The 19,874-nt window shown below is 56.5% G+C and overlaps 1 protein-coding gene and 1 long non-coding RNA gene across 3 annotated transcripts in view; one reads left to right on the top strand and one right to left on the bottom strand.

The window, feature by feature from the left end:
- Positions 1–17,537, bottom strand: part of MAST1 (microtubule associated serine/threonine kinase 1) — a 27,189-nt gene extending 9,652 nt beyond the window's left edge. The window contains exons 1-13 of one of the 2 annotated variants that reach the window (XM_070492174.1): positions 17,433–17,537; positions 13,302–13,333; positions 11,267–11,355; positions 10,696–10,771; positions 8,719–8,797; positions 6,559–6,719; positions 6,377–6,452; positions 6,046–6,255; positions 3,874–3,975; positions 3,661–3,793; positions 3,516–3,583; positions 815–900; positions 517–725 (exon numbers count right to left, since the gene is read on the bottom strand). In XM_070492174.1, coding sequence (XP_070348275.1) covers positions 517–725; positions 815–900; positions 3,516–3,583; positions 3,661–3,793; positions 3,874–3,975; positions 6,046–6,255; positions 6,377–6,452; positions 6,559–6,719; positions 8,719–8,797; positions 10,696–10,771; positions 11,267–11,355; positions 13,302–13,333; positions 17,433–17,471 — 1,360 coding nt within the window. In that variant the 5' untranslated portion in view covers positions 17,472–17,537. Of the gene's footprint in view, positions 1–516; positions 726–814; positions 901–3,515; positions 3,584–3,660; positions 3,794–3,873; positions 3,976–6,045; positions 6,256–6,376; positions 6,453–6,558; positions 6,720–8,718; positions 8,798–10,695; positions 10,772–11,266; positions 11,356–12,969; positions 13,174–13,301; positions 13,334–17,432 lie in introns of those variants that run through there. The other variant, XM_044751856.2, reaches the window with a different exon arrangement.
- LOC123278633 (uncharacterized) lies at positions 14,649–19,874 on the top strand. Its single transcript, XR_006516127.2, has 3 exons — positions 14,649–14,786; positions 15,248–15,370; positions 18,785–19,874. It is a non-coding gene; the product is annotated as an uncharacterized lncRNA (long non-coding RNA).

Genomic DNA, 19,874 nt, shown 5'->3' with positions numbered 1-19,874 from the left:
CATATAAACTAGAGGAAGATGGGCACGGATGTGAGCTCAGGGCCAGTCTTCCTCAGCAAAAAGAGGAGGATTGACAGCAGTTAGCTCAGGGCTAATCTTCTTCAAAAAAAATAATAATAAAAAATAGATGTAAAATGGATAAACAGATACATGGATAGACAAACAGATGGAAAATCAACTGGATGGATGACTGGGTGGAGAGATGGCGCGTGGACGTACATGGAAAGATGCAAAGACAGATGGATAAGCAAATGAATAGATGGAAGGAGGGATGAATGGATGGATAATTGGACAGCTATATCTATATGGAATGAAAGGAAGACAGATAGAGAAGCCAATCGGTGGCTGGATATAGATAAACAGATGCAATGGATGATCACTGACTGGATAGATAAACAGGTGGATACACACACAGGTGGGCAGTCAGTATGGTGACTTGGCCTCAGGCAGGCCACTCAGCACCCCAGACCAGCGTGCATCCACCCCTCTTCCCCGCAGCCCCGCAGGCAGCCACACCTTCCACATACTCCATGACCATGCAGAGGTGGCGCCGGGTCTCGAAGGAGCAGAACATGCCGACCACGAAGGGGTTCTCCGCGAAGGTGAGGATGTCGCGTTCCACGAAGGCCTGCTGGATCTGGTTGCGGAGGATCAGGTTCTGCTTGTTGATCTTCTTCATGGCGAAGCGCTGCCGTGTGTCCCGGTGCCGCACCAGGTAGACGGCCCTGCAGGGGGAGAGAGCGAGGACCGGCCGTCACCTCCGAGACACCCGGCCTCCGCCACCCTCCCCCCGCCAGAGCCCCGGGTGGCTCACCCGTAGGCACCATTGCTTATGAGCTTGATGGTCTCAAAGTCATTCTCTCCAGGTGGTTTCTTAGCCTTCGTGGTGGTGCTGCGGCCCTGCAGGAGAAAGATGGAGACCACCACCATCATCATCATAAGATTGAGACTCTTGCTACTCCATTTTACACATGGGAAAACTGAGGCACGGGGAGGTCCTTCATCCAAGTGCCACAGTGAGGGAGTAACAAAGTCGGGACTTGAACCCAAAACCGTCTGACTCCGAAGCTGTATTCCTAACTTCTTTCCATTACGAAAGAAGCCCACAAAATGGAGAATCTCTCTAATATATAAAGAGCTCCCAGAAATAAATAACAACAACCCTAGCAATTGAAGAGAAAAAATAGGCAAGCTATGTGAACTAGAATTAGAGCTCTTCACCATTGAAAAGATGAACTTCACATATAATGACAGAAGGACAAATTGAAACTAGTCTCAAGATACCACTTTTTACCTAGCAGATTGGTAAAAAGAAATCCAAAAGGCTGGCACACTCTGTGGGCAAAGCTGTGGGGAAACAGGTACTTTCATGCCTTGCTGTTGGGAGTGTAAATTGGTTCAACCCCCATGGAAGGTACTTTGCTGTGTATCATAACTACAAATGCATGTTCCCTTTGATGCAGGCAATTTCACCTCTGCATTGATGCTACAGATATGCTTGCACAGGTGAAAAATGACATATGTAGTATCTTGCTCATTGCAACATTGGAAACAATCCATATGTTAATCTATAGGAAATTGGTTAAATAAACATGAGGGGTATCTGTAATGAGGAATATTGTGCCACTGTCAAAAAGGAATGAGGACTCTCTCAGTACAGTGATTCAGACAGTTCTGAAAAGGATTATATTAAGCAGGAAAAAAGCAAGGAACAATATGTACTGCATGCTTTTGTGTAAAAAAAGTGGCAAAACAGAGCTATCTGATCATATTTGGGAGGTGCTCAGCAGCACATACACTAATAATATCTGGGGGATGTAGGGAGATGGGGGCCAAGAGTGGGCATAAGTTTTTTGCTGTATACCTTTTTTGAAAAGTATTTTTATTTTTCTCAGGGACAAAGAGATTTATTTCATAAATACTATACAAAAAGACCTATGAGATATAAAAATATTGAACTTGTATGCTCCTAAGAACGTAGCCTGATGCAAAAATTGACAGAATTACTGGGAGAAATTGCTCAAAACAAAGATTTAACACATCTCTCTCAGAAGCTATTAGCTCGATCAGGCCCCTCCCCCCAAAAATGAATAGGGAGATGGAAGATTTGAATCACTCAATTAACAAGTTTGCTTGAATGGAATTATGTAGAATCCTACAAATGACAATTAAAGATAAATACCTTTTTAGTGTTTTAGACTTTTGAGTGATGTCATTCCATTACCTATTCAAGAAATTAAACAAACGGCATGTATAGTGAGATTCTTTTCAATATATACAGCATACATAAAGGAAAGATGTGTGTGTGTGTGTGTGTGTGTGTGTGAACTCACAGACACAATCTGAAACAAAGGTCACAAGCTCAAGCGCCTTCAGGGGCCAGGCAGGCCAGGTGGAGGCCCCGGCTGACTAGGGGGCAGGTGCCCCATATCTTAGGGAAACCCCCACTCAATGCCAGCTGGTTCCACTACAGTGGTGTCAGAATTTCTGATTTTTTAAAAGAAGGCTCAAACCTAGATTTTGAGGCAAAATATTCTGATTTCTATATTTTGCTTCAAATTTTTGAAACACCAGGCAGTTCAGAGCAAACATGTGTGTGGCTGTCATGGCAAGTGGCCTCCACTGGACAAGCAGAACACCTGCCAAAGTGTGGTCGGCCTGGGGCAGGATTGTGGCAATATTCACTATGCTGAGCTGTCAACGCAGAGACACTCAATCCACTCGAAACCCCACACAGGGCTCCTCGATCAATTAGACAGAACTACCACACGACCCAGCAGTTCTGCTCCTGGGCCTATACCCCAAAGAACTAAAACAATTGTCCCAACCAATACTCGTACACAAACGTTCACAGCAGCACTATTCACACAGTCGCCAGAAGATGGACACGACCCCAGTGCCCGCCAGTGGACAGTGGACAGATGAACCCGGCCCACCCCGCCGGCGGAATGGTATCCAGCCAGAAGGAGGAAGGAAGCTGTGATTCAGGCCACACACGAATGAGCTCTGAGAACATCACGCCAGACACGAGAGGCCACAGGGTGAATGTGAATTTATACGAAATATTTAGAAACTTATATGAAATACAAATTCATGTGAAATGTATATGAAATATCCAGAATAGGCAAATGCACAGACAGAGAGCAGATCAGCGGTCGCCAGGGGCTGGGAGGAGGGGGGATGGGGAATAGCTGCTTAAACGGGTACAGGGATTCCTGTCGGGGTGATGCGACATTCTGGAACCAGATGGAGGTGACAGCCGTACATCGTAAGTGGACTGAATACCACTGAATCGTTCATTTTAAAACGGTCAAAATGACATATCTTATGTTATGTGTAGTTTACTAGGAAGAGAAAAAAGGTCACGGAGGAAAAGCCATTAGAAACCCATTTTACAGATGGGGAAACTGAGGCTCGGGGTGACCGAGAGATCCACCCAGCCTCCACAGAGCCAGGAGGTGAGCCCAGCCTGTCGGGCCAAACAGAGTGCCGACCGCTGGGCCACCTGGCCTTACCTCGGAGAGGTCGTCCTGCTCCGGCGTGTTGGAGCCCCCGCTGTCCTGCTCCTCCCGGTGCACCACGTCTAGGGAGGGACCGAGGGTGAGCGGGGCCTGAGGTCTGGGGTTCGCCCACAGCCCCCCCGTGTCCCCCGGCTGGCACCTGGAAAGGGGTCGCGGGCGAGACCCAGCTGGCGGATGATGTATCGGGGGATGTCGGTCTTGACCAGGTGGCCCTCCTTGGCGTGGCCCTCGGCTGCCTCCAGCAGGTGGTAGAATTCCTCGGGGTTGAACTCCTGAGGCAGGTCAGAGAGGGGCTCATGGCCGTTCGGGGGGCGCCAGCCCGCCCAGCCCCGCCCACGCCCAGGCCCCTCACCAGGCACTCGAGCAGCCTCGCGGGGCGCGAGATGATGATGAGCAGCTTCTTCACCAGCTGAGTGACGAAGGCCACCTCCAGGCTCTCGGAGCGTTCATAGGCCTGGGGGGCACAGCGGCGGCAGGGGGGCTCACCGGTGCCGCCCCTCCACCAGGCCCCTCTCCCAACCCCTCTGGGCACACACTGCTGCTGCTGTCCCATTTTGTAGGAGAGGAAACTGAGGCCCGGGCAACACAGGAAAAAGAATGATGATGATGATCCTAGCAAACACCGTCCTAAAACCCTCACTCAATTTCTCTTCAAGACAGGCCGACGCAGAATCCCTCTGCCTGGCATGCTCTCCCCTACCATCCCTGAGTGGTTCCCTACTTCCCCTCCTTCAGAGCTCAACTCGGTCGTCACTTCCTCACGGAGGCCTGCCCTGACCCCCCACCTCAATCTAAAACTGCAGCCCGCCTCCTGGCAGCCCCCTCAAATGCCAGCCCTCCACGGCCCCTTTCTTCTATCACATGAGTCCCCTCGGAACACGCCGTGTATTAATTTCTCCATCCCATCTCTCAGGCCAAGAGGAAGAAGAGGCGACGAGGTGCTCGCCTTGGGCATCAAAACCCTCAGGCCTCAAGACAACTAATATTTTAATGCAATATTTGAAAAAAATCAGAATTCATGCAAAAACTCCATGATAAACAAAATAGTAAACTTTAAATAGAACCAGGATCCCAGATGGCTGTGCCACGTCAGACTGGAGCTTGAAGCAAAAGGAAAAGTGAGCAGTAACCTATCTGTGTTTTTCAAATGCCTAGTGGCTTTAATGAAAATATTATTATTGATGAGTTTGTTTCCATTAAAACCAGGAAAGCATAAGTATAACAAATTCTGGTTTAATTATAAACAAAATTTTAAAGTTAAAATAATGTTGTTTTAATACATCTGCTTTTCAATTTTCTCAATAAGTACTTTAATGTTCTGAGGGGAAAAAATGAATCACTTGCCTTATCCTAGTCCCGGCTGTGTTTTATTTTATTTCCAGGTAAAAATTTTGGAATTTTATTTGTTCGTTTGATTCCCAGCTGATTCTCCAGCTTCTAGCCCAGTGCTGGGCCCATAGTAGGTGCTTAATAAATATTTGTGGAATTAATGAATGAGTGAATCCCATTTTTATAGTCCTTATAGCAAAAGGACTGAGGCACAGAGAGGTTAAGTGACTTGGCAAAGGCTGCACAGCAAGTAAGTGATGAGCTGGATGTGAATCTAGGCCATCTGGAATCTGTGCTCTTAACTCCTACACACCTAGTGGCAGGGTCCAGACTCAAACCAGATCTGATGCCAAAGCCCATATTGACCCCAAAGTACTACCCTCTGGGTCTGGACAGAGGGCCTGGAGCCCAGAACCCCATATTCTGGTCCTTGTGTGCTTTTCCAATCTCATCTCCTCAAGACAGTACAATTAGTTGGCCTCTGTGCTCCTGGAATTTCCCAGGCTGCCTTGTCACCTCAGGGCCTTTGCATGTGCTGTTAACCCTGCTCAGGACACATTCCCCCTGGCTTTTCTCATAGCTGTCGCCTCCTCATTATTCTTGTCCCATTTCAACGTCACCTCCTCCAGGGAGGCCTCCTGGACCTTGCAAGGGAGGCCCTGACACTCCATCCAGTTGTCCTGTTCTTTTGCTTCATAGCCCTGAACATCAGCTGAAATCATCAAATTCCTTGATTTGTTGGTTTCCACGTTGCCCTTCCATCTCCCACACTAGACTCTCAACCCCAGGGGGGGCAGGAATATTTCTCTGGTTTCTTCACTGCTGTGTTCCCAGCGCCCCAGCACACAGTTGGTGTTCAATAAATGCTCTCCATGATCATTGACTTGAATGAGGGGGGGAGGGCATTATCCTGTTTACTTTCATTTATTAATTTAGTTATCCATCCATTGAACCAGCATTTATTGAGCACCTACTGTGTACTGGACACCGAAGAAACGGCCAACTTCACTCCCCACCTGCGGGGCTGACACTTGAGTAGGCGGGACAAGAAATAACATCAGCAAAACTACGCCTTATGACGGCTGGGTGCCAAGTGCCAAGGAGAAAGCTAAGGAGAGGGTGGGAGGCGAGCTGGGCCCGGGTCTGAGGTGTGAACTAACTCGGAGGCCGCCCGCCAAGACCCGGGCGCACTCACGTCCTGCAGCAGCTTCTCCAGGTTCTCCTGCAGCTCGTAGAAGTAGACGGTGGTGATGAGGCCGTCGCGGGACTTGGCGAGGCAGTCGCGCGCCAGCTCGATGATCTGGTGGTGGATGAAGCTGAGCACGCCGTCGGCCAGCGGCAGCACGCTGTCGGGCTCGTAGGCGCGGGCGAAGTCGCGCAGCTTCTCCTCCATTTGCGCAGTGGCCTGCGTGGGCGACCGGACAGGGCGGCGGTGCGGGCGCGGGGCGGCGCGCCGGCCACCAGGGGGCGCGCGGGGCGGAGGCTAGCGGGCGCGCCCCCCGCGAGCCCCCCCACCCGGCGCTCACCTTGGGGAAGCGCTCCTTGTAGACGTGGTTCATCATCACGATCTCGTTGTCGTAGGAGGAGGGGGAGCGCCCGGGGCTGCGGGGAGAGGAGCCCACCGGTCCAGCGCGCCGCCTGCGACACGGCTTGGGCCGGGACCGGGGGACCCGCGGGGCCGCCGGCGGGGAGAGTCCGCGCCGCCCACCTGAGGCTCCGCGAGCGCGGGCGCACGGCCGGGGAGCGGCGGCCGCCATCCTCGTCGGTGATGCTCTCAGTGCTGCCAAAGTGCTTGGAGAGGAAGTGCAGCTCGTCCACGGTGGGCTGGTAGGGCAGCTGGTGCAGGCGCTCCTGGGAGGAGCAGGAAGACTGCGGGGAGGGGCGGGGCCGGGGTCAGACCGCCGCGGGCCCCCCACGGCTCGGGCGGACCCCGGGCTGGGACTCCCGGGGCGGGCGGGCCACTGGGCAGGGCCGGGAGCGGGCCTGGACTTAGGTTCCTTGGATCCCTGGACTCGGGTTGGGGACTCCTGGCGACAGACAGGGGGACAGGGACACAGATGACAATGACACAGACACGGAGGTGGCCAGAGGGAGCCTGCTAAAACCCTCCTCTGTTCAGAAGCCCCCTTGGCTCCCGCGCTCAGGGTGACCGGCGAAGTCCGGCATGATCTGGTCCTGTCTCCTCGCCAGCACCTCCTCCCACTTACCACCCCACCCCGCACTTGCTCTGCTCCAGCTGCACAGGCCTCCTTGATGGTCCTTGAACAAGCCAGGCACGCTCCTGCCTCAGGGTCTTTGCACTGACTGTTCCCTCTGCCTGGAGCCCATCTACTACGGATCACTCCTCCTTCACATCTCTGCTTAAATATCACCCATCAGGGAGGTCTCCTCTGAACACAGAGCCATCACTTGCCATCCCTGCCCCGTCTCATTCTGGCTGTATTTCTCTCCCGAATTACTGCATCTTTATCCCTTATTTGTTCTTTCTATCCGTTCTTTGAGGGATGTGGCTCTGCTTGGTGCCTGCCCGGGGCCTGGCACACAGTCCGAACAAACACAGGCCCACAGATGTCAGTGGAGAAACACAAGGATGTCCACTTGATTCTGCAGGCAGAATGATCTTTCTTTCTTTCTTTTTTTTTTTTTTGAGGAAGATTAGCCCTGAGCTAACATCTGCTGCCAATCCTCCTCTTTTTGCTGAGGAAGACTGGCCCTGATCTAACATCCATGCCCATCTTCTTCTACTTTATATGTGGGACGCCTACCACAGCATGGCCTGCCAAGCGGTGCCATGTCCGCACCCAGGATCCGAACCAGCGAACCCCTGGCCGCCCAAGCGGAACGTGCGCACTTAACCGCTGCGCCACGGGACCGGCCCCAGAATGATCTCTTTAAACAGCACATCACACATTCCCTGTTTAAAACCCCCATCCCATCAGTATCTATTACAATAATTTTTTTCAAGGCACAGAATCGATGACCTACAGAATCACAGTTTCAAACAGTTCTGACTGAAATTTTAATACAATTTAATATAGAGCAAAAAAGTCTTTCTATGGCCCCCACTGTATTTAGAATCAAGTCCACCTCCCATCTGGCCAACAAGCTCCAGCCACACATGGCTATTTTCAACTTTCCAAATGCAACAAGTTCTCTGTTGCCTCTGGGAGTTTGCACATGCTGTTCCCCCTTCCTAGAACACTCTTCCCTCCCTTCTTCTACCACCTGCCAAACTCCTGCTGGTCTTTTCTCTTGGCTTCAAGGACCTCTTGTGGGAAGCCTTCTTTGACCCTACCCCCTGCTTATTCGGATGCCTTCCCTCTGCGCTCACCTCGCCTTATCACAGCCGACCGCCCTGGGTTGTAAATGCCTTCTTTCTGGTCCGTCTCCCCTCAGGAGGACTCCGTGAATGCCTGGGCCCGGCCCAGCTTGTGGAGCCCACCCACAGCATGACTGTCCCCCAATAAATGCCTGCTGAACATCACCCCAATGGACGGGTGAGGGAACCAGAGGCGCAGGGAGCAAAGGGGCAGCTGGCGGGGGACTTTTGGTATCACGGGTCAGGGGACCAGGCTCCGGGTGAAAGGGGTGGCCTGGCACTGGCCAGATGCAACACTTGGGAAAGTAGCTTAACACACGAGCCTGAACATCATTATCTGTAAAACAAGTTGGCGATGAGTGGGACCCCCAAGAAGACACGTGGAGGGTGGAGAACGGGCTTTGGAGGGACCTGTGATCACTAATAGATGGACAGGTGACACTCTCGGAAGACAGGAGGAGCCCAGAGCTGCGGGCCTGGGTGTGGGCCTTTGGGTTGGAGGGCCCCCTGCCACTCCTGCCCGCCCGGCCGCCCACCTGCCCCACTCACCGAGACGGTGGAGCTGGGTGTGTTGGTGCCATAGCCAGACGAAGGGAGCGAGGCCAGAGACCAGCGGCGTCCGTCCGCCCTGGAACCCAGCCGAGGTGCTCAGAGGCCGCCAGGCCCCCCCGCCCCCCACTCCTCGTGGTGTGGGGAAGCCACTGCCCACGGCCGGGACACGGCTGAGCAATGTCTGTGCTCTGAGACTCCTGGAGGCCCTCAGGGTCATGGAGGTGAGGAGGGCTTCAGTCTTCCCCGCCCCCCCCAGGATCCTCCTCTCCTGTCAGCCTCATGCCAAACGAGCCCCCTGGGTGGACCCTGAGGAGGACCAGAAAAACCCACTCAAGGAGGTCACCCCAGGGGACCCTAAAAGCCTACCCCCAGAGGATGCCCCAAGAAAGCTCTCAGATGAGACCCCTTGGGTCTTCTCAAACACACAGACACACTGACACACGTCCACGCCAGTACACTCACGTTCACACAGACACAGCCACTCTCATGGCCATACCCACTCGCGCTAGTGTGAGCAGTGTGGTGGGGTTCACACACTGCCAGTCACACACATTCACTGTCCCACTCATGAACCCAAATATCATGCTTTCCTGCCTAACACAATCACACCTGACAATCCAGACATCCAGACAGCCAGGACTCACCCTCTGACACACACACACTCCCTCACACACACTCCACACTTTCACATTCCCACAGACACACATTGAAGGCGCCCTCATGCCCTCAGTCACCCATTGAAACTCTCACACAGCCACACGCTCATTCACACACCTTCACACTCCCACGCAGACGACACACTCATGTGGAGACACACATGGAGCTGCATGCTCCCTCACATATTCACACACACTGACAACCCTACAGGCACACACTCACATATGTTCGCACCCCAGTGCTGATGCACACCCCCACGGGCACCTGTGTAGGCTCGGGCTGCTCATGTATTCACAATCTCACCAACTCAGACGCACACGCATCCACACCAGCGCACAGAGTGCACACTTGCGTGGACACACGCTCCCCTGCACGGGACTCCTCCCTCGTCCCTCTCCTCGGGCCGGCCCTCCTCAGCCCAGTCGCCATGCCTGCCACTCCAGCAGGCGCGATCTTGGAGCCCTCTTCTGGCTCCCCACTGCCCTCAGCTGAATTCCACGGACAAGGAGGCCTTCCCCCACTCTCCCTAGGGAGCAGTCCTCTGTCCCCACTGTCCCCTGTGACTCCCACATCACAGTCTGCACCACCCTGGGGAGTGATTCGGCTCTCTGGCCTCCCGCCCCAGCTCAACTCCAAGGTTGGACACGGAGGGTCATTCACCCCGTGTGCTCAGCTCCCAGCACACAGTAGGTATTCAGACGTTTCAGGATGAATAAAGTTCAAAGAAAAAGAGGCCCGCCCCGAGCCGCTGGTGACTCCCAGAAGTTTCTCCAAAAAACCTTCGAGGAATCTCTGTGCCTCCTCCAATTCCGCCAAGGGCCCCGGAAAATTCGTTTAGGGACACTCCAGAAACCCGCAGGGTTCCCTGGAGGGAAACCTGAGATTCCTCCCTCTTGGCCCTCGAGAGATAGCCTTAGGCGCCCTCCCCCATGTCGGGGACCAAGAGTCCCTCGATGGGCACTGTGCAGTCTGCGCTTGCGCACCTCATCTCCAGTCCCCTGTCCTGTTGCTATGGAAACGCCTGGCCAGGAGAGCCGGGCTGGGGAGACTGAGACCCTGGGCCCAGCGCGCACGCGCTTTCCGCACCGCGGCAAAGGAAGCCCCGCCCCTTCCCTGATTCCGGATAGGTGGTTGGCCCCGCCTTCTTATAGGCCCCGCCCCTAAGGCTGGGGGCTTGTGCCTGCCGGAATGTTGGGGCACTCTGCGGGTCCCTCAGGCCCTGGCGCGGGTGCAATTAGGAGAGGAACAGATGGCGTCCCAGACGATGGGTGGGGAGGGTCCGGCCAGGGTTCTGGGGCCCAGGGGAGAGGGTCTCACCTTCGGGAGGAGGCAAACGAGAAGTGGGCGGGGGTGTTGGGGGAGAAGTTGCGGGGGCTGTCCAGGGGACTGCTACCTGTGGCAGAAAGAGGGACATCTTTAGGCCTGGGGTGGGAGGCAAACCCATCAGGCCTCCTGATCCCCAAAGCAGGTTGCAAACAGCAATCCCACTCCTCTTTAGTCTAGGCCCACCCAAATTAGTTGGCCAAGCTCCTTAACTGTGCTCCGCAGCCCCCCCACCCCGCCTCCCTAAGGTGTTTGTGTTATCGAGCCAGCCCACATCCACTCCGGGCCTTCATCTGCGGTGGCCCTGCCCCCCAGGTATGGCTTCTCCTTTTTGCCCCATCCCCTTTCCAATCTTGCTCCCCGTGGGCCTCCTCCCACCAATGCCCAGCAGGCTAAGGGTTGACCACGCCCTCACAAGGATGGTCCCGCCCCTTGTCCAATCTGGGCCCTCCTTTGTCCAGAATCGGCCCCCCTCCTGCGGCATGGGCACATCCCTCGCCTGTGGCCACACCCCTCGCCTGTGGCCACGCCCCTCTAGTCTGGTCCACACCCACCCCTGTCTCACCCAGGTGTCCCGGCAGTGGGGAGTGGGGTCGCGGCAGCGTGGGCGAAGTGCTGGTCAGGATGAGGCTTTTCCGGTTACTGGTACGGCAGCTGCGGGGAAGGCGAGGCAGGGGGCCGAGCTGGGCCGCAGCCCAGTGAGTTTGTGGCCCAACCAGCCTCCCTCCCATCTCAGATCCCCGCCTATCCCCAATCCGTGTGTGCCTGGACGTGCCCCCAGAGGACTGCCCAGAGGAGGAGACGGTGGAGACCTCCTAGAACTGTGTATGGGAGTGGATGCGCGTATGACATGTGTGTGCGAGACTACCGCTGTGGAGCATGTGTGACCTCGTAGGGCACAGTGTCAGTCATGAAGTGATAGACATGTTGTCTGTGTGACACCATTGCGGGTAACTGAGTGTGATACGCAGTGAGTTCAACACTGAGCATATCCTAGTGTGACATCATGTGTGACAGTCCCTGGGTTTGTCTTGTGTGATACAACCTGTGCCTTTGTGTGTCTATGTGACACAGTGTGTGGCGCCCCTTGCCCATGACTAGATGTGCCCCTGTGTGCTGTAACATGGGCACAATGCATGATTTCTGCTACCCGTGTCGGTATCTTAGTGTGGCGTTCTGAATCTGTGCGAGATGCTGTCCTGTGTCTATATGTGACACACCATGTGTGTCCATGAGTGGCATCTACTGTATGGGACTTTAACAGCTTGTGACACCAGGCATGTCTGAGCATGCCACCACGTGTGACATTTCCTGGATGAGTCTCGTGTGTGATAACGTGTGACATTGTGTGTTTCTCCGTCTCTGCAAGATTCCCTGTGTCCGTTTATTCTGGCATCTGTGTGACAAAGCATGTGACATGTTTAGATGATATGATGTGTTGTGACGTTGCGTACATGGATGTCACTGCCACACATGTGTCTGTGTGCATCTCGATGGCATAATCGTGTGTGTGGATCACCATGGGTATGACATTTCACTGGGTGTACACAACACTGTAGCTGTGGGTTTGCTTGTCTGTGTGCGACGCTGGGGTGCCCCTGTGTTTGTGTATGTCTCTCACCTATGGCTGCTGTATGTCTGGGTGTGCGTGGCGCCTCCGGTGTATCTGGGCCACTAGGGCTGTCGTGTGTGTATGTGTGTGTGACATCATGTCCTGTGTGACGCTGTGTGTCACTATTTTCCGTATGAGGCTGTGTTCCTGGGGGGGGAGGAGTTTGTGCTATGATAAAGCCCCCCCTTTCTCCCCTTCAGCATCCCAGCTTCCGAAGAGGGAGCCCCCAGCCCCTCCATTGCCCTCACCCCCCGCCGCAGTGACTGAGCACATCGGCGCGGCCGGAGCACGCGGCGTGGGGGTGGGGGGAGGCCAGGCTGCGGCTATTGTTCTGAGGGTGCCAAGCCCCCCACCCTCCCCTTCTTCCCCTACCCCCACCGGGCTGCCGAGCCCGCTGCACCAGCAGACAAAGGCGCCGCAACCCCCCACCCGGCGCAGCCCCCTCCCCCCGCGGCGGTCCTCTCCAGCGTGCAGTCTCCCAGCCCCGGCCTGCGCTGCCCCCAGTTCAGCCCCACCCCTGGCAGGAAGGCGCAGCGCGGGCACCTCTGGCGCAGCTGGACCGGGTGCAGCATCCCGGGCCCCGCCCTGCCGCAGCGGCCGGGGGGTCGCTTTTTGGGGGGGAGGGCCGGGTCAGGGTCTGAGGATCGGGGGTCTACCTCTTGGTGCGGCGGAACATACTGCCGCCAGGGAAGGAGGGCATCGAGAAATTGGAAAGCGCGGTCCAGAGAGAGTCAGACATGACCCGGCGGCGGCGACATGGTGGCAGGTGCGGCAGCGGCGGCGGCGGCGGCGCGGGGAGCGAGCGCGCGGGGCGGAGGCTGCAGCCGCAGCGGGCAGGGAGGGCGGGGGAGCGGGGGGCCGGGCGGCCGCCGCCCGCCGGGAGGGGGCGCTGCTGGACACCGCGCGCCTGGCCCCGCCCCCGCGCGCCCTGCGCCCCCGCCCCGGCCGGGAAGCGGCGGCCAGCCCCGCGGCTCTCCCCAGGGCTCACCTGCTGCTTTTCCGGGGCAAGGGCAGATCCTTCTGGAAGGCAAAAGGGCAAAAGGATGGAGGTCAGCGTGGACCATCAGCCGCCACCCGCGAGCCCCTGTCAGCCCCCTGGAGGAGCGGAAGTGGAGTGGGACCAGTTCCTCATCACCATGGCCACCTGCACCCTTGGCCAGGCGCTGAGGACCAGGCTCCTTGGGGGAGGGGGTACCAGGGTGATTCCTTTCCCGACCCCCACAGATCAGCACAAAGCCCCCTATAGGACTCCTGAGCTGGCATCTCAGTGTGTGTCTGTGCAAAAGAAACAGGACTCTTTATTTCAAAGATATTTCTTGAGCGCCTACTGTATGCCAGGCCCTGTGCTAGGCACTAGGGGCACAGCAGTGAATGAGACAAATAAAAACTCCTGCCTTTGGTGGACTAGCATTTAGAAGAGGGAAGCAGGGGCCGGCCTGGCGGCTCAGCGGTTAAGTGCACACGTTCCGCTTTGGCGGCCCGGGGTTCGCGGGTTCGGATCCCGGGTGCGGACACGGCACCACTTGGCAAGCCATGCTGTGGTAGGCATCCCACATATAAAGTAGAGGAAGATAGGCACGGATGCTAGCTTAGGGCCAGTCTTCCTCAGCAAGAAGAAGAGGATTGGTGGCGGATGTTGGCTCAGGGCTAATCTTCCTCAAAAAGAAGAAGAGGGAAGCAGATAATAAACAAGATGAATGTAGAAGTGAATGAGATAATTTTAGACCACAATAAACATCATGAATAAAATTAAACAAGGTGATGTGATGGAAGGTGGCTAATAGGGGGACACAATGGTCAGAAAGGACTGCTCTGAGAAGGTGACTTTCATGTTTGTGTGTGTGAGGAAGATTGTTGCTAAGCTAACAGCTTGTGCCAATCTTCCTCTAGTTTAAGTGGGATGCCACCACAGTGACAAGCAGTGCTAGGTCCATGCCCGCGAACCCTGGGCCTCCAAAGTGGAGTGCGTGAACTTAACCAGTATGCCGCCAGGCCAGCCCTTGGGGAGGTGACTTTTAAGATGATTGCTGAAAAATAAGAGCCAGCCATGGGAGGATCTGCGGGGAGAGCATTTCAGGTAGAGAACTGCAAAGGGCTGGAGGCAGGAGTGAACTTGGCATGCTCAGGCATGAAAGGTTGAATGAATGAATGAATGACTCCTCCACACCCGGACAGCTCTACCTCACTCCCAGCCAGGGTCACAGAGTTGGGGGGGCGGGGTACTGAGGGTGGCTCAAGACTGAGATTTGAAACGGGAATCAGGCGGCGGCTGGGTGGTCTTTTCCAATAATGTCAATGATGATAATTGATAGGTAGTAACTTTGTGTCCACATCAGAACAAGGTGGTGTTCTATTTGTCAAGCACACAGGAAGTCACTACAGAGACCAGAAATTACGGAGGTCTGAGCCGTTTTCCAATGGCAACAGGGCAAGGGACGCCACCTTCCAGCCGGTTGTGTGTCCACAGGCTGAGGTGAGTAGGGCTGCAGGGGAAAGATTCAAGTGAGGGTTTTAAAAGCCCTTTTGTGGGGAGTCCAGCCACGGGAAAATGAGGAATGTTCTAGATCCGTTCTATGATCGCTGAAAGCAGAAAGCCCTGGGTTCAAATCCCAGCTTTCCCTTTTGGTAAATAACCTTCCCATCGTGCAGCCTCCTAGAGGATTCTGCGAGATGATGCAGATGCCTAGTAAGCTAGCATGTGCCTAGTACATAGTAAGCGCTCAGTAAATACTAAGTCATAGGAACAGGAGTTATTATGATTATGGATGGACATGCTGCATGACAGAGGATGGGCCAGAGGGACCTCTTACTCCCATGTCCAGAGCATAGACGTATGGTCGGGATCAAAGGGCACACTGTCCAGATAGGCAGCCCTGCCCTCCCGAGTCAACGGTGACCGGAAATCCATACCAGGTTTTCCCCCTGTCTTTGCAGGAGCTGCTTGAATGAGCCACAGCTTGGACCAGCCGGCGGGGCTGCGCGACCCGCACTGGCCCAAACGAAATGGAAATCGGAACCTGGAGTTTGCGGCCACGGAGCCAGGGACTCCAGACCCAGGTACGCTCGGCCTCGAGGGTGAGCCCCTGGGGGACCTTTAAGCGCCACCGGAAGAAGGCCTCGAACCTAGTCCCATCTGCTAGAGCCCCTAAACATTCTAGGAGCGAAAAAAGGGGCAATATTGGAGCGGTGGAGGATTTGGATCCTTGGCGTCAGTGTAGACAGACGCCACCTCCATCCCCAGCTGCAGAGCCGCTCTGCCCGGGGAATTCTGCTTGTCCCGGGGATTAACGGACGGCGCTGCGGACAGGACACTCGAACTCAGGATGCTGTCCCATATATACGATCTCAGCTGCACACGGGGAACCCTCGGGCGCTCCGCGGCTGTGGGACAGTTCCTAAGGGGTTGCACCTGTGTGTAAGGGTGTATCCAGGCAGCGAAGTGGTTAACCCTGCCAGAAGGGACGAAGGTAGAGGCAGGACTCAGGCGGGGGTAGCCCGGCCAGCAGGACGCCTGGGGAAGGAAGGATGGGGGGCGGGGGGATGAGTGGGAGGATCCTGGGCTAGGGGCGGGCTCTTGCGCAGGAGACAGAAGTCCCGCGTGGCGCTGAGCCAATGGGAGTCGGCGCTGGCCCGGAGGGCGGGGACACACCCCATGCAGGCCACGCCCCTTCCCGCCCTCTTCCAGGGGACCCGACGGCGCGGACCCAGTCTGGCAGCTTGGCCTCTTGCTCTGGCTTTGCCGCAGCGCCTTCCCTTTTCTCAGAAACCCTTCTCCTAACCCAGCCCTGGGATAGAGAGGGAAGCCAAGGAAGACTTGAAGAGCCCAAGGCTCCTAGATGGGGCCATATGGGCTGTGTTTGAAGGCAAATGAGCTTTCCAACTCAGGTCTGGTTCTAGCATCATCCAGACGCCTGGAAGTCCTTCCTGCCGTCTGACACTGATTTTTCCTGCTGCACGGTCAGATCAGCCCCTTAGTCTCCATCTTCAAAGAAAGTGAATTAGAGTCCAGAATTGGACGGGGTCCTGGGTGAGGGTTTCAATCCTACCCTTCTTTTCCCAAGCTTCAGGCTAGGAATGTAGCCTGAGTCTGGGCCACGTTAGGCTTTATCTAAACTCCTCCAGATTCCCTAGCTCGGGGCTGGGCTCCAAGGAGGCTCAGAAGGAGGAGACCCCAGGCAGGCCTTGGGGTGGAGTTTTGATCAGTTTCCCCTCTGGGGTCAGTTTGGGGGCAACACTGAACCCCGGTATTAACCCTTAGAAGCACACGCCGAGGACAGAAGAGGGCCCTTCTCAGCTTCAGTATCCCCACCCATCTCGCAGGTGGGAGTTCCCGACGCCCGGATTTGTCCCTCCTTCCCCACACTTCACAAGAGTCCTCAGTATCCCGCTCCATGCAGTGGACCCACGCCTCCCGCGCCTGCGCAGCCTGGAAACCAGCATCTTCTAAGGCTGCAAGGAGCTAAAAATCGCTCCCGCCCACCCACAAGCTGGGCTGGACTTGAGGATCGCGCGCGGGCTTGCGGGGGGGGGGGGGGGGTTGTAGTGGAGGGGGGCGGAATGCAGAGTGAGGAAGGAGGCCGCCTAGGCGCCGGTCCAATTAGAGCAGTAGGAAGAATCCTGGTGGCCAGGCAGGTGCATGGAGGTTGCAGGGAGTCCCTATGCCTCAGAAAGGGGCTCCTGGGATAGTGAGGGGCGAGGCTGCAGCACAAACATGTTTACAGCTGCTCCGGCGCCGGCAGCCCCGAGGGGCGCGAGCCCTGGGGCAATAACTTTGCTCTGCGTCCCCTCACCCTCAGCCTGGCGGGGCGCCAGGGCGATGGCTTCGGCCCCAGCACCCTCCCCTTCCGGTGGTCCAGGCGCCCCTCAGGCTATCCTCGAGGGGGAGGGCTAGGCTGGGCTGCACCCCCTCCGCCAGCTCCCTGGATCCCCAGGCAGCGCCTGAGGGGCGGGGTCCCCAGCGCGGCGGGACGCGCGGCCACCGCGTTCCCCGCGGGGAGCGTCCCGAGGCCGAGGGAGGGGGAGCTGGACCGACCCTGGCACAAGTTCTCCCGCCCCCTGCCGGGCTCCGCCCCAGGGCGCCGACCCCTCTTCTCCACCCGGGGCCGGGGCCGCCGTGTACCTGCAGCCTCCGGCGGCGGATCAGGCCCGAATCATCCATGGCGGCGGCGGCGGCGGCGGCGGCTTCGGCCCCGGGGAGGGAGGAGGGAGGAGGGAGGCGGCGGCGGCGGCGGCAGCGGCGGCGGGAGGAGGGAGGAGGGAGGGAGGGAGAAGCCGCGGGGACCGCGGCGGCGGCGGCGGCGGCGGCAGGGGGGGCGCTGGAGGGGGCGGAGCGAAGTTGGGCGGGCCCGGCGCCGTCACTGCGTCTGGGCGCCCAAGCCCGGCCTCGGCCAAGGCTGCCCGCGCTGGGGGGGGAGGGGGCAGGTGCGGGGAGGAGCCTCCAGATGCCCCCGATGGAGTCAAGCTACCAAGAGACCCCTGTCGGGAGAGAGAACCTAGGGGAGCGACATGCTCATGGGTAGACCCCCCCCCACACCCAAGAAACACCCCAAGGGAGACATCCTCACTGAGATATATTCCCTCTGCGGACCCCACCCCCACCCCAGCTACCCCTTTAGTGAGACACATTCCCGCGGGGCGATAGTCTCCACGGGGAGGCCTTCTCCAGTCGGGAACTCTCCCCTCACCCTGAAAATCATTCCTAAGACTGATGGCCTCTGGGAGGTGATAATTCCTCTCAAAAGCCCCCTCCTCCAAAAGAAGAGACATTTCTGCAGAGAAAGATGCCCAAGGGTGACATGTTACGTGGGGAGCCTGTTGAAGGTACCCCTAATGAAAGGCCCCCTAAAAGCTGTATTGTCTGTGGGAAATTGTCCCCACCCATGAGACCCCCCACATCCCAAAGAGATACACTCTTGCAGAGTGACGTTTTCACGGAGGAGACCCGTCCCCACTCCAGAGGCCCCTTCAGAAAAACATCGACACGCGTAGTGTACCGACCCCTTCCCCAGCAGAGCCCCCTCAGGGAACGGGGCAGCCCCTCTGGCGACCCCCCCTCCCTCAGCGTCAGGATTAAGGAGCCAGGCCAGGCTGGGCTGTATTTATAGGAGCGATTAGCTGGTAGTTGGGGAGGGGGGCAGCAGAAGAGATTTTTACAACCCCCCCCCCCCCGCCGTGTTCCTACAGCTGAGGCCAAACCGCCCATGCTTCCCAGAGTTGGAGTGGAAAGCATCGGAGACGTCCCCACTTCAAAACTAGGCACTGGGGGGTAGGGTGGAGAGGGGACTTCCCAAGGGTACCGGTTCCTAACTGGCCGGAAGGCCTTGGAGGGCGCGGTCACTGGACGGGAGCGACCCCTGCCGGCCACCGGGGGCGACGGCGAGGTCTAGGTCCGGTGTTTCCGGGCGCTTGTCTCCTCATCTCTGCGCCTTTGCCTGAGTTCTCTCTGCCGGCCTCTCTCGGCCTTTTTTGCAGGGTCGTGCTGCCACCTCGCTGCTTCCGTTCTTCGCACTTGTCTGTTCAAGGCCCAGACTCCGCTCCTCTCGCCGCTTCGCACGCCGGCGGCCGCGGGAGCTCTCCGTGGTGCTGATCTCGCGTGCTCCTGTCCGCGGTGCTGAAATCTGAGCGCGGGGTCAGTGGCTGAGGTCACGGGAAAGGCCGGCGGGTGGCACAGCCCAGAGGCTGGACGGATCTGACCCATGACCACCATGGACTACCCCAAGATGGACCGGGGGAAGGCTAGGCGCACTTGGTCTTGGTTGCTGAAGCCTCCAGGACGTTAATGGGTACCCACAGAGGGGCCCGGCGACAGTGCCTCCTGATTCGTTCATTTACTCGACTCGTATTGAGCACCTACTGTGTGAAAAGTCGTGTTTTGGGACCTGGAAGTACAGCACTGAAGAGACAGACAAAAACTCTGCACTGGCCTGGGAAGGGAGGGAGAGAGATTTGCAGTGGTGATCGTTGCTCACAAAAACACATATGCACACTCTACAAGCACAAGCACACGCACACACTCTGCAAATATACATACAAACACGAACATCCGCACACACGCTCAGCAAACACAGGCTCACCGTCTCCTAGTCACTCTGCAAACACATACTCTGCAAAACACCCACTCTGCAAATACACACACTTACAAACATAGACTCAGCAAACGCAGACACACACAAACACATGTACACATAAGCTCACACTCTGCAAACACACACACATGCAAACACATACTTAGAAGACAGACATATAACACACAGTCAGCAAATGCGTACACAAATAACACATAAAACACTCAATAAACACAAGCACACATGCATAGTTTCACAGAGAAGCTCAGTTACACACGAACTCTCATCCAACATACAGACACGTTATCCTCCCAACACAACACATGGACACATGGACACACACACACACTTCACATACCTGCTGCAGGGCTGCTTTTCTCATCAGACTCTCCCACTAGAATGTCAGCTCTGTGAACGTTGAGATTTTCATGTCTTGGTCTCTACTGCGTGCCCAGAACCTGGCACACAGTAGGTATTCAATAAATCTTTGTTGAATG

Source organism: Equus asinus, chromosome 20 (assembly GCF_041296235.1).
Source record: "Equus asinus isolate D_3611 breed Donkey chromosome 20, EquAss-T2T_v2, whole genome shotgun sequence".
Lineage (NCBI taxonomy): Eukaryota > Metazoa > Chordata > Mammalia > Perissodactyla > Equidae > Equus > Equus asinus.
This window is presented reverse-complemented; position numbering and strand designations above follow the sequence as displayed.